This window comes from Dermacentor albipictus, chromosome 2 (assembly GCF_038994185.2).
Source record: "Dermacentor albipictus isolate Rhodes 1998 colony chromosome 2, USDA_Dalb.pri_finalv2, whole genome shotgun sequence".
Taxonomy (NCBI): domain Eukaryota; kingdom Metazoa; phylum Arthropoda; class Arachnida; order Ixodida; family Ixodidae; genus Dermacentor; species Dermacentor albipictus.
In genome coordinates this window covers 27,440,050-27,454,446 of record NC_091822.1, presented here as the reverse complement: position 1 = coordinate 27,454,446, position 14,397 = coordinate 27,440,050, and the positions used below count along the sequence as shown (strand labels likewise).

The 14,397-nt window shown below is 46.1% G+C and overlaps 1 protein-coding gene across 3 annotated transcripts in view; it reads right to left on the bottom strand.

Annotated features, from left to right (window-relative positions):
* Window positions 1-14,397, bottom strand: part of LOC135897900 (protein RCC2-like) — an 87,131-nt gene that overhangs the window by 24,095 nt on the left and 48,639 nt on the right. For all 3 annotated transcript variants that reach the window (XR_010563186.2, XM_065426585.2, XM_065426584.2), the window contains exon 5: window positions 5,276-5,456. Coding sequence is in view for 2 of the 3 variants with exons in the window: in XM_065426585.2 (XP_065282657.1) it covers window positions 5,276-5,456 (181 nt within the window). In the remaining variant the exon portion in view is untranslated. The remainder of the gene's footprint in view (window positions 1-5,275; window positions 5,457-14,397) is intronic.

The following is a 14,397-nucleotide window of genomic DNA, read 5'->3' as shown; positions in this document are numbered from 1 at the left end:
CGGGACACAAATGTCTTTCGGAAAAGTGCACCTTACAAGGGCACGGTGTGGCGTTCTATATATCAAATATCCGGCGAAGATGGAATTCGATATACTACGCAATTGTTCTCTACTTTTACATAGCATTTTCAAGGGGGTAATCTGTGTGTTCGATATGGCCAATAATTCAAAATATGCAGGTTCCATACATCCGGGTTCTACTGTATTAGATGGCAGTAGTTTATTCTGCTGGAAAACAATGAATTATAGATTTAACATCATAATTTTCAGTGGAAGTATATGGCGAATTCTGTATGTTAAACCTATTATTACATGTGCAAGTTTAATTGCCAGGCTATCCACATGAGCATCCCATGACATATGTTCATGAAAAGTGACACCTAATGTTTTAATACTGGAAGTAATCTCAAGAGGTGTTTGCTGCATTTAATGAGATAAGTTTGCCGATTGATATGTTTGTTTTTAGCTTGAAATATTACAGCTTTTGTTTTATTCTCATTTATCAGGAGGCTATTCCTATGTGTCCATTCATGTAATTTTGCTAACGTGAAATTAGCGTCGTCGTCCGGGTCATCAATACCTTTACCACCTATCAATATGCTCGTGTCATCAGCATACATGATAAATTTCACACTTTCATTAATTTTAACAATGTCATTCACATGCATATTAAATAAAGAAGGCCCTAGAATGCTACCCTGTGGGACGCCCAGGAGATAGGTCGTGGATCTGAGTGATAGCCATTTATGACAACTACAGTCACTGACCGATTTTCCGGACTCCAAAAATTCGGACATGCCCGATTATTCGGTCAGCTTCGCGGCACCGCCATTCTTCCCATAGGCCATAATGTATAACAACTGCCGAAAGTTCGGACACCTTGCAACCTCTCGCCTGATTTTTCGGACACTCCTTGAGCCAACTCGGTCGAAAGCACCATGCACCGACTCTGACCGGTGCATGTGTTCAACTTGCTGAACGCCATTTTTGTTTTGAACGGAGCTTTCTTGCATCCCCACGAAGTGGCGCTACTGGAAATCCCCGCTCATCATCATTGTTTTTGCCTGGTTTGATAGAGTGGCTCTGTAGCAGTTCCGGTTTCAGCTTAATAAGCCATGTCAAGACAATCCAGCTGCTGATTTGTTTTTTTCGCGCACGACGCTGCGAGCAGGCCACGTTTTTTCGTTTGTGTGACTGGTGTCGGCATGGTGGTGTTTGCTCTGTGTGCTGTGTCGAGGTGATCCAACACAGCATACGGAAACATCGCGTCAAGTCTCTAATGGCGCCGACAGTGCCCGCGCAGACTGCGCTGGGGAATGCCGGCAAGCAGGTGCCGGGAGGCCCAAGACTTGTCGCCTTCCGATGTGCTCCCTACTGACGTGGAAAATATTCTGCCGAGACCTGCGCAGTGGTTGCATTGCGACTCCGGACACCGTCTCATTTGACAGTTTCACAGGTGCTGACACTGCTGCACTGATGTACGCAGAACTCGACGACGGCGAGATCATTCATCAGGTTTCTGCTGCACCGCTGGACAATGACTTTTGAGTCAGATGATGACGCACCATGCGCTACTGCCGTCGCATGCGGAGCGTGTACATGCAGTGACTGTGCTTTCAGCCGCCTATAGTGACCGTACGACCTGCTCTAAGATTCAGGCTTATCTGATTGCGCGTAAACGGAACAGCGTGCAACGGCGCAGTCACGATTTCTTCAAGCCTACTGCCGAACCCGAATAAGTGTGTGGAAATAAAGGACTTCATTTTTTTTTCTTAATCTGCTTTTTCGGACACCTGTTCATTCGGACATTTCCGCAGTCCCCGTGAGGTCTGAATAAACGGTCGGTGACTGTATTTGTTGGCAGTATTCTAGATAACATATAAGAGAAGCGACGTTGCCACGAAAGTCATAGCATTCAAGTTATTGAATTAGAATATTGCAATTAATACAATCAAATGCCTTTGATAGGTCAATGAAGATGCCGAGGACAAGTCTGCCTTCCTCCAAATGCTGTAGTAGGTGTTCTTTTTGTGTTAGCAAAGAGAGTTGAGTGCCCATCCCCTTACGGAAACCATATTGACTGTCGGTTAGCAGAATACGTTTTTGCTCAAATTCAGTTAGCCGCCTTAACATAACTTTTTCGAAAACCTTTGAAAACACAGGAAGTATTCACAATGGTCGGCAATTTCCCAAATCGTTCTTATCACCTTTCTTAAAAAGTGCAATGTCGCACACCATCTGCATCCTATGAGAAAAGGTACCTTCGTTTACACAGAAGTTAAGGACATAAGTAATGCACTGAGATATAAGATTAGCAACATATTTTATAGGTTTAATTTGAAGGCCGTGAATGTCCCTGGCACTACAGTTTTTTAGGCTGAAAATTGTATTAGTTATTTCCCCCTCATGTACTGGATAAAGAAATAGAGAACTAGAATTTTGAGAAATGTATTTCAGATAATTGATTGGTACGCAGTTTGCTCCAATGTTAACAAAATGTTTGTTAAAAGCATCTGCAAGTGCTTTGTGCTTTACCTCAAAAACATTTATTTTCAATCTATGTATCTGTTCAAGGAACATTGTAATTTAGCAGATTGCAGGTTTTTCCATGTAACATCCGAAGATGAACTTGAACTAAAGGCATTGAAACAATGCTTGCGCCTCGCCTTTTTTGTCTTTACCTAGACCGATTCCTAATTTTCTTAAAACGGCGGAAAAGTTCTAGATTTTTGGTCTTTATGAATTCAGCATATAAAGCATTCTTTTTGCGTATTCGAGCAGCTAGGTCAGGGGTAATCCATGGCTTACATATTTTATTTTTCTGTTTGACGCACTTCAACGGAAAACAAGCGTCGTATAAGTCGCCGACCGTTTATTTGGACCTCATGGGGACTGTTTAACTTATCCACGCTGAGGACGTTGATGAAGGGAAGGACTGCTTCTCATCGAGAACGAGCAATATGGGTTTATTTACAGTATTTATATCAGTCTAACATGACTGCTTGAGAGAGAGAGTCCTGAGCAGCCACACAACAGCGGTTTTTAAACACTCGGTCCTCTCCCGATACCCAGGTGACGGAAACTTCTGTCCAAGCACTGTAGGCGAGTTGACCAGGCACCGTAGGGGCATTTATTCCCCGAACTGCAGCGCGCCTGCCGGCTGCCCACTGTCTGGCGTCTTGGTCGGCGCGTGGGAAGGGGTGTCAGTAGACGTTCCCGCGGCTCAGTAACAATAGTTAGTTCGCTGAGCCCGTTTAGTTACAATGGCGACTTCGTCAAACTCGGCTCCAGCGACGGAGAGTCGAGGACGCACGTATTGTTGTTCACACACAGTCGACTTAGTCACGCCGTGGCTAGAGGTGTGCGGCGACGCTCCCGGAATGTTGCCTCCACAGTCACAACTGGTACTGGGACTACGTTGTGAAACAAACAAACCACTCGGCATGCTAAGTCTGCTCAGACAGCATCGAGGTGTCATGACTTCCTAAATGTGATGTGAACTTTTCAGCGAAAATGGAACAAAAATATTATATGCAGCAACTATTAGCAATTCTCGCCCTGAACTACCTATTTTCTAAACATATTTCCCCCCAAAAACACAACATCTAAGATGTCCTCAGGCGAAACGAATAAAGCTGTTAAAAAAGCACTTGCTTGGTATCATTCTGATAAGATGCAGCTTTATTTAGACCCTTTACGAACAAGGCAGGGTAAAAACTTCGCACCTCAAGAAAATCAACAAGTGTTATGCATGAGGCAACTAGCAATAGTTCAACATGCACGAATCCAAGCATAAAATAGATGCAAGAGCATGAAGTGCACAACAGCTGGTATGAGGATTTACCAGGCCACATAAAACCAACAATTTGAGACCTTACAGGCCTCAGTAGATTTAACATACAACACAATGCGCTCATGCAGTCACACTGCCTAGCTAGTGCAACGTGGTAAAGGAGCGGAAAACAGTATAAGCAGCAAATGGCATTCAGAACTTTAGCGAGATGCCTTTAAACTGCATGCTGCATTTCAGATGAACTTTTCTGCTTATCCTTCTAAATATGATCGAGTGAAAAAAACACCGAGGCGACAAAGGAAAGGATGAGAACAAGAAATTTTTCACCGAACGGCAACGATCCATTGCTGCCGTTGCTCCCACTGATGAGGCTTTGCAAGAAATTACTGGAACCGTATCGCTGGCACGTTCTCGCCAGTATTTGAGCACCCCTCTGTGCAATAATTCTTCGACATTCCTTAAAGCTTTGGCCCCCCCACACATGCGAAGAGTGTTGCTTATTTTGCTCTGAAAACGTGAGAAGACCGAGAAGCACGATCAACGGCACAGCAAACTATGGCGCGCAGCTGGCTGCTTTCCCGTGTGTTCTCTGCAAGGCCGCCACCAGTGGAGCGTCCATCGGCGTGCACTACGCGAATAGCACCCGCACGCTTGCACATCACCTGCATCGACGGTGTGAAAAATCACTGTCGCTTTGTGCTTCCTCCTCTTGTATTCACCTCTGTCCGCGGGCAATGTGCGAGCTCCCAGGCGTGGCACATCGAGGCACCCTAGCCTCCAGGATTGATAGTGGTGGCGGTCACTCCGAATGTTTGTCTTAACTGAAGAGTGCATCCAAGGCGGTTCATCTTAGGCGGATTTTTTTTTGCATTGAGCCTACCGAAAACCAAACAAACATTCCCATGCTCATTATACGCGAGAATTCGGCTCGACCAAGCATGTCTCAATGAGCGTTCACTGTATATCTGTAGTACCTGTAACTGTATTGTGTAACTTTGGGTAAGTGAAATTGTTCAATATAAGGGATAATTCTATGTACATGGGTTCGACTGTACTACTAAAATTGCTTTGCATATAAAGGCTTTTCGCTGCAAGTACAATACAGCGTTTGTATGGTACACTAGGAAAACTCTACAAATACCCCGGATGACGATGCTCCAGGGGTCAATGCCACATTTAAAACTGGTAGGGTTCCATCTGGGGAGCTTTTGCTTATGTTTCAAGACAGCCTAATGGGACTTCCTGAAAGCCAGCCTGTTTTAGAGATTCAAACAGACGTTGACTATGCTGCTGGAATTTGAACTAACAGCACAGAAATGACACACAGAGTCCTCCTCACAACGCAGGAGGTAATCGAACCAAACTTTACATGGTAAGCATTGACACCTGGGACCCAGAGTAGGTCCATTATGAAGTAACTCTAGGCTTAACTGTTACTTTGATGCACCGGCCAGGTATTCTCGGTGGTTGTTACGGACTCACCGAGCTCGCTGACAGCCATGCTGAACGTGCCACCCGCATAGACTGAGCAGAGTCCCCGGTTGGGTCCCTCGAAGGCCTTGATAAGGCGGGGCACCATCTCGTCCTTCGGCTCATTGTGGCCCAGCCGCCCATAGCCGCCAAAGCCCCATGAGAAGCACCGCTTGCGCTCGTCCAAGGCTATCTGTGCACACGGAAACAAGTGGTGCAGGCTCATACACCCCTTCCTTCACAGCCTCTCCTGCCAGTCGCATGCAGGAACTCAAAACTGGGTTTGTAGTGTCCACCCATTTCATTAAACTCATGACAACTATTGTCATCATGCCTGCCCATCATGCCATTACACTGAAGACAAAGCCCCAGCAAGGCCACCCATATAATACATGACCCGGGCCCACACAGTGGTGCCAGTGAGCATTGGAACTGTTAAACCTGTTCAAAAACAGATCAGGTACTGCACACAAACCTGGGCAAAATGTGCAGCGTATATAGCCAAATATGTGCTTAAAAAAGAATTGTATGCTGGTGTTTTACGTGCCAAAAAACAATGATTTGATTATGAGACATGGCGTAGTGAGGGACTCCGGATTAATTTTGACCATCTAGGATTCTTTATGTGCCCCCAATGCATGGTACACAGGTGTGTTTGGATTTCACCCCTATCCTCATCGAGATGTGGCCGCTGCAGCCGATTATCAATCTCGTGCTCTTGAGGAATATGTGCTTAAAATTAAACTCTGCCTCGCATAAGAAATGGGATTTGAACTTGGCAACATGCACATTGGAGCCAGGCATGCTAACCACTGCACTAGTGTATAACAGTGCAAGTGCTTGCAGAGCACAAGGGTCTAGTCATTGAGTGGAGCAGCAATAGCGATATTTACATTTTGATACGTCGCCGGGGCCTGCTCAAAACAATGGTAAAGATAATAGGGGTCATGATTCTATAGCGATACCTTCTGCTCGATTCTATGCCATTCTTATTACCCGTTCATGGCCAGCTGATCTCGTTGACAATACATGCGGAGCATCACTCTGGGCACTGATGAAGCACAAAAATATGTGAAAAGGCATGTCTAGGCCAGAGGCAAGCGTATGTGCACATAGAAATGCACAGACAAACTAGGACGATCACTCTTGAAGATACTTTCATTTTCACAATATTTCGTGTAGCTAGCATGGGGCACATTATCGATCGACAGCATTTCTCCACTGTGATAAGATAGCATACTTGGTACTGTGCTAAGAATGCAGTCACTCATAGACGCCAATGCGTCTTGCACTAGTCACATGGGAACAAAGGTATTCCTTGAAGGTGACAATCCAAGAATGCGGCCCACCTCTTTTTTTTTTTGCTGCTTGTGGAATAAAGTCGCTTATCTTTCACAAATCTGGTATTTTGTACTCTATTATTCTGACTTCTTGGCTGTCTCCATCAAGTATGAATTATTGGTTGGCGACTGTTTTGGTATGAAATTCTTCGTTGTCATCGTCTTAGAAAGAGCGTGAATGGCTCAAATGAGGTGTACAGTCGCACTTCGCACTGCTAGCGGGAACAAGGGAACTACGGCATTGCTTTGCAGAGAGCCCCAACACCAGTATCTCATGAAGCCTTGCAGCGCATGTGCTTGGGCCCCTTTCCCTCTGCCTAGCCTGGCCGTTTCCCTCACTTTCCTTCGCCTGTAGAGCACTCGTCATGATTTCTCATTTTGGCAAAACTCTTGAATGCCTTCTAAATTCCCATCTCTATTACTTTTTTCATTCTCATCATCTCATTTATGAAAATCAATTTGGTTTCACTCATGCACGGAGTGCCCCTCTGGCCCCGTATGTCCTAAAGCAGCGACTCAGTGTGTTTAAGGCTGCGAAGGCGCCGGTGGTATTAATTTCCTTGGATTTTACTGGGGCTTTTGATAGCGTCTGGCATGATGCGGTGTTATTTTTTCTTTGCAAACACCATTGCCCTGCGAACCTTTATCGCCTTCAGTATTTTCTTACTGGCCGCACGGTGGCTCTTCGGACAAACACTGAAGTCTCGGCGCACCCTTCAATTGGCACTCCACTTTGGAATTTAATCATTCATTCCCTGCTTAGTCTCCACTTGCGCGAGGGTGTTCACATACAAGCATATGCGGATGACACCATCGTCCTCTTTTCCGGTTCATCGCGTTTGCGATTGCAGGCTCTAGCAGAATCGGTCTTAATCTTGATTTGTGATTGGGCCAGGCAAAACAAGGTCAATATCAGTGATCAAAAATCTTTTTTTTGTGTTTTTTGACAACGGGCACATTGGAACTTCTAAGCGTCACCCGCCAACGCAATTAGACGGTGCTTTTCTAAAACATCAGGACCACATTAAACTATTCGGCATGTTCTTCGATGACAAACTAAATTTCACGCCCACGTTCACTACCTTAAGACTGAAACCCAGATATTGGTCCCCCGAGTGCTCAATTTTATCTGCATGCATTTTACACTGCAGCCTGTACTTTTATGTTGTTTAATAGACAGGTTCTGCTGCATGCGGTTGCATATACGTCGCTGGTTTGGTAGCCACCTTTCTTGATGACGCACCTTCACACCCCAGTGCTGTTGGTGTAACATTCTCTACTGGTGGCATTGACCGGAGCACATCACACCACCAGAACTTCGGCGCTACAGGTTTTGTCCAGCTGTCTGACCCTCCCAGTAGAGCCAGGCCGCCTGAGCACCGAGTTTTCCCTCTTTATGTTCCATCAGTTCACTCATTATGGCTCCGAGATGTTCTATCCGTTTAGTATCGACTGCCCGTTCAACCCGTGGTCTCGTCACCCACGACAAATTTGTCTCTTCTCATTCACGTGACTCACTCCTGACCTTTAAAAGCGTGGACATGCTGTCAAAGCGCTGGTGTGACCAAGTACGGCAGCAGCAGCGAACAAGGTTATTTTCTTGCGGTCTCTCACTTCAATGCGAACTAAACGTTGAAAGCACAACGCTTATGAAGCTACTGGCACTGGCTGCACTTTGTCTACATTGCGGATCGCTTTTAAGGTATGGCGGCTGCAAGGCCGCACTGCAAGCTGCAACCGCCGGAGTACAACGCCCTCTCCCTTGCCTCCTCCCCATGCCTCGAGTGCAAAAAAAAAAAAAAAAAAAGGCGGCATGCTTCCACTCCTCACTTTTCTCCATCGCGCATCTGATAGTGAGCTGCAATCGTCCGCTGATCCTCACAAGCCAGTTGTAAGCCTGTGTCGACACGGCAAAACTCCGTTTTACACGCCCGATTTCAACAAAAATTGCCGCTAATTTCACCCACTGTAGCTGAAAGTCCGTTGTACCATCATCCGTTAAACGGGAACTTCGTTACATTAATATAAATAGGTAGAGAAACTAAGGTTGAAATACTGTTACATGTGGAAAGACACAGACGAAAGAGGCTATTTACAGGCTATTTACACTACAGCCAGACAGACAGGCAGACACTCGCTCGCGCCAAGGGCACAGACCAACTTCATCGTTCTCGCGGCAGCTCGTCTCTTGAGCATTGCTCGATGATATCGTAATAATATGCTCCATTATATCTAAAAGTCTTATGCGGGTCTGTTGTAACGGGCGTAGACTGTAATCACACCTGACATGGCACATCACATCGTGGCAGAAGTACTTTAATTTAATTATGCGGCTTTAAGTGCCAAAACTGCAATCGGATTATGAGGCACCATAGTGGCGCACTCTGGATTCTGACACCAAGTTGTTCGTTAACATGTACCTAAATATTAGCGCATGAGTTTTTTATTTCATCCCAGTTGAAATACGGCTGACGTGGTCCAAATCAAACCCACGACCTTAGGCAATGCCACAGCCACAAAGCTATAACCTTAAATACTCCTTGCGTATCTTGTACGTGTATTATGTGTCTGCAAGATGTGTATCAGTATCTGTATTTCTAACACATGAAAAAATGTATCCTCTATCTTAAGATACAAGGTACTGCTATAGTTGAACCTCGCAATAACGAAATCAGAAGGGAAGGCGTTGTTGCAATTTCGTTGTTGCAGAATGAGACAGCATAGACAGGTAATGCGTTGCAGAACGAAACTTTACTGTCAGAATTCCATTAGCCTACTTCGGCAAGCTTTAACTGTGCAAATAAGTGATCACAGAGACTGCCCACAAGGACAGGTGTAGTCCTTGTGTGCTCTCTCCGTGATCATTTATTTGTGCTGTTAAATGTTTGCTAATATGTACCAACTTGCCCAACAACAAGTTCTATACTTTGGCAACTTGCGAGGATATAGAACCGCATTGCTGACATTACAAAGTGCACTGCATGCATCCAACAGCACTGCTGTGGAATAGTATTCTCAGTCAATTGTTTTCAGAGATGCAATCACTTTTGCAAGGTACAGTGGAATCTCGATGATACGATCACGGCTGATACGAATTTCTGGATGATACAAATTTTTCTGTGGTCCCGGCCGAGCCCCATTACTTTGCAACGTGTTAGAGAATGGTTGTTACGAATCAATTTTCGACCCGCGTCGGTTGATACGAAAATTCCTGAAGACATTGGAAATTTGAAAGTGTGCTTGGCGAAAGCCAGACGCTGCTGCCGTCTGCGCTCCAATTCATTCGCTTTGGTGTTCAGTGATATCGCCTGTCGCTGCGGCCGCTTTCGTTCTGCTTCCCTGCCTTTGGTACCCGGCAATGTAATCAGTCGCTGTTGGCGTTTCTTTTCTGCCTCCCTTGCTTTCGCATCTGGTGACATGTTCATTCGTGGCATGCGCATTCGCTCCTTGTTCTTCTGGCGTTCGGTGTTGGGGGAATCCGGCGTCCGCTGGCGCTTCCCCGAACCGCATGGCGCGCAACACGGGCCTCTCACTCGACTGCAACGAAACGGCTGGCGAAGGAGCGGCGGTGCCACCGCCTACGCGCGCGCGCCCGTTCTATCGCTACTGTGTGACGTCACGGTTGCTATGCGCAGCTGCGCCCCTGACCGGCGCGCCGGTTGCTAAGGAGGGGAGGAGGTTGCGCCGCTGCCCGGAGGAGGGACCACAGTTGGCACCGGTTGGCACGATTCCAGCGCACGGACGGACGCGACCGCGAGCATGAGCCCCACCGATGGCAGTGTGAAAGAGAACAGCCCGCAGTTACGCGATTTCTCCCTCTCTCTTTTGGTGCGGAGGCGCGGACGCGGCGCCGGACAGCGCGGAGTCCTCGACTGGGCGCGAAGAGTTTGAAGCGGTGGCACTTGTGTTGCTTTTGTGCTTTTCTTCATTTTCCGCGTGCCATTGGACGGAGTGGCTGCTGTGCTTCGGGCCGCGTTCTTTGTGTTAGACGTGGGTGACGGCGAAGGACCCACCACCGGCGGCTGAAACGCTGCATGCGCACTAAGTTCTGATGTGTGCACGAACGAAATCAGCGACGACACGTGCACGCATTTTTATGGATTTGAACAAAGTCTGCTAATTGACCTGACAAAGAAAAAGAGGCAGAGGACATTAGAGAATTTTCTACAAGAAATAAATCCTTTTTACGTAGGTGTGTCTGAGTGAGTTCACCTCTGACTCTTTGATTTAGCTAGTTTTAATTGTTTCGATGATACGAATTTCGGCTAATACGAATATTTTTCGTGACCCCGTGAGATTCGTATCATCGAGATTCCACTGTATTGCCTAACTCAGCAATGGATGCAGAGCAACAGTGCTCCATGCATGCAGCAGCATTTCTCCAGTGCAAGCCGTTTCCCTAGGTGCCGATGCGTCCAGTGCTGAGCGCAAAAGTGATTGTATCCTATACCTGAAGGCAGTCGATCCGAGTTTACGGCCCCTTCGCACAAATATATGCCTGGTGCCGAATCCCTACGCAATGCATGCCAGGTGGCACCAAAACCAGCATCCTTGATGCAAGGAATGCGTATTCCCAGACGGTCGCTCAATCAGGGTTCGATGCATGGCGCTCCATGCTGTGACTGCCATCTCAAGCGCCATATACAATACCATGTTGGTGGGATGTGGATTTCCCTGTTTTTGCTACGTTTTTCTTTCCCAGGCACACATTATGCGTTGCACTGGGTGTGCAGAAACCGTCGTCACATGTCGGTAGCAACATGCTGCAGCTTCAAACGGGCGATCAAGAAGATGGCAGACATGACGTGTTTCCAGCGTGATGGCTTCCCGCACTTGGTCGTTTTTGTAAACAAAAATGGCAGCACCCATGCAAGTGTAATGTCGAGGTATATTACGCAATTTTTATGCAATTTTTATGCAAACCAATCGCAATTGAGCACATTTTGGAGCCCGAGTGTAATACAGAGACATTTCGTTGTCAAGAGGTACGAAATGCATTGAATCCTATGGGTATTTGTTGAGGATACGAAAATATTTTGTTGTGAAAATTTCATAGCCGCAGTATTTAATTATCGCAAGTTTTGACTGTAAAGCAGCACCACCATGCGAAACTATATACGTTAGCAGAACTCCACTTCTCAAGCTGAGGACGTATTCTGCGACGATCACCTTCGATCACTATCTCCGTCAGGCGTGCGTTAATTGGCTGGTTGAGCAAAATCGGATGATGCAGTGTTAAACCTGCCAATCAGCTCATCCGATTTTGCTCAACCAGCCAATCAGCGCGTGCCTGACGGCCAAGGCGTAGTCAAAGTGACAGTGTCGCCAAAGTGGGTCATCGCAGAATGATGCATCCCTGAGCCACCTGTATATTACCAAAGACAGTGACAATTTTTTTTATCTCTCCACCAGAGCCCTCCAGCAAGGGCAGGCGATGATATCCGTGCTTGGTGGAGCAGAGTCATGTGGTGGCTGTCGGTCAACACCGAGACTAACTCAAGGCCTCCGCGTTTTGCCGTGACATCAGACATACATGATGGGCCTAGAAGTTGGGGTTCGCCTCATGCAATGTTCTTCAGCAGATTTTGAGCGCGCTCTTTACATAAGGACTGTCAATACCATCATTTTGGCCATGTAAGAAAAAGAATTAGAACTACTGTTAAAAAGCTTGAGGAAATAAACACTGGAAAATACTTTGTTCTATGGCTTTGCCTGTGCATAAATGCTTGTGTCCCACTGAGGTCACGATGAATGTTAAGACATCAATGATTAGTTTTCTTAAGAATTCGTTGGAGTGTTGGTGTCAATCTAGGCTACGATCATAATATGAACAACACCTTTGTGATTTGAGAGAAGGCTCTGAACCATGAAAAGATGAGCTGTTTTAGCTGGACATGAATTTTACCAGCAGCAACCTGCGACAAAACCACCTTTGTAGTCAAAGTACGCTTGTAAATGGATCTCATCCATCATCACGGCCACAGTTCATTCATGCTCTTTCATCACATTTAAAATCGATTTTGCATAGCTTAGGAAACAAGAGTCGAGCTGCTCTAGGGCAGGGCTTGCTTGATATGAAGAACAGAGACGCCTTATGTTAACAGGGTTAGGCAATTTCACCTTTCATGGAGCTTTGAATGAACTTGTAGTCAACAGCAGTCTTACAAAAACAAGCATTTCTCGAGAGTATCGTAAAGAATTTTTCAAAATAAGTTTCACTTGGCTGCTTACAAATTTCAGCACTTCCAAGTGCCGTCTATGAAATTCTTGCAACTGGTACTAATTGCACACATTGTGCAAGAGCATCAACACAATTTCCAGATGATGAGCTTTTTGGTTGCCATTTGTAGAGCAATTAATGTGTAGTTACTCAAAGGACTGCAATACATCATTTAGTTGGCTGAGGTCTTGCAAGTGTGAAGGCACATTCACACTGGGAACGTTCTCGATGCAGGTTTCTCCGATAAAGACAGAACGCACAGGTCGACTAGCACCGTCGCTGAAGTACGCACAGCGGGTGCACGGTGAAGTGCTAGGTTCAAAGACATGACCTTTGACTCTTTGATGATCACAGTCCAGAAGTCTTGACACCGAAAAGTTTGAACGAGCATCGTAAAACTCAACAAAACTGCCGGCTTTGTCCTTTCGGTCTTCTTTTTCTCGTACAGCAACAGAATAGCTTTTTGCAACGATGCCACTTCTAATCAAGCTTTCTTTTCTTCTAGTGCCCCTTGGGCGGGCAGTGTAGGGCGCAATATATACTTGTGGCAGTTGGCAAACATGCTGGGGACTGCGGTTTCTTGAGGAAAAGACGCTGCAGAGGCACTCCAATCACCTTGCCAGTCTGCGCAACCGTGTACATTGCTGCTTTGACGAAGTCTCTAGAGCAAAATGTTTCTCGCAGAGCTCAAAAATAAAAGAAGAAAATGTAATTCTATGGCCGCATTATACGTGAAAAGGTCGAAGTGAGCACCACAGACCACGCTTATCCCTACAAAGGAGAGAGCTAGTGCGCTGCAGATAACAGAACAAACATTGAGATAAAATCTTAAATGTTACAAATATGTACGCGCAGCATAACCGCAAAATTTACGCTTACCACTGCATGTTTTGAAGGTGTAAAATATTCACAAGAAACAGCCTTTGTCCATGCCACTCTTTGCTGCGGGTCACTCGGGAACCTGTAGAACCTGTTGGTGCCATGGCACTTCCTCACAATCACCATGCTATGCGCCGTGTGCCAAGGCATGCGGTGTCTTTCATGCAAATTCTGGTGCTGCTATAGTGCCGTTATGAAGTTTCTTTTGCGTGGTGCTTCGTTATGAAGTCTGAAGAATTTTGTGAATGTAATTGTTACTCGAAAGCACCGAAAGCAATTTTCAGACTACGTTATATGCGTACACAATAACACGTTTACCAACAAGGTAAAACTCCACAGCGGTATTGCACACAGCGGATAATGAGCATAGAAGGTGCCACCAGCACAACGGTCAACTCAATCGGCAGTCCTCCTCTACTTAAAGGACCCCTCACCATGCCCCATATCAAATTTCGGTTATCCGCTGGAAGTTGTTACGTGTCCTCTAGGACGTGTTCTGCTGCAAAAATTTTTCAAATCGGCTCATTAATAGCAGAGATAGAAATATTATAGTGCCACGAACCCACGCTTTCAGGAGATGGACTCCACTGCAAAGCGAGACTCTTTCCACTTGCCCCGTCTAGCCTCCGCAAGCTAATTTCCTTCCCTGCGTTCTGTACCGAACCTCAAGGATCGTGTGGTAGATACGTCACGGG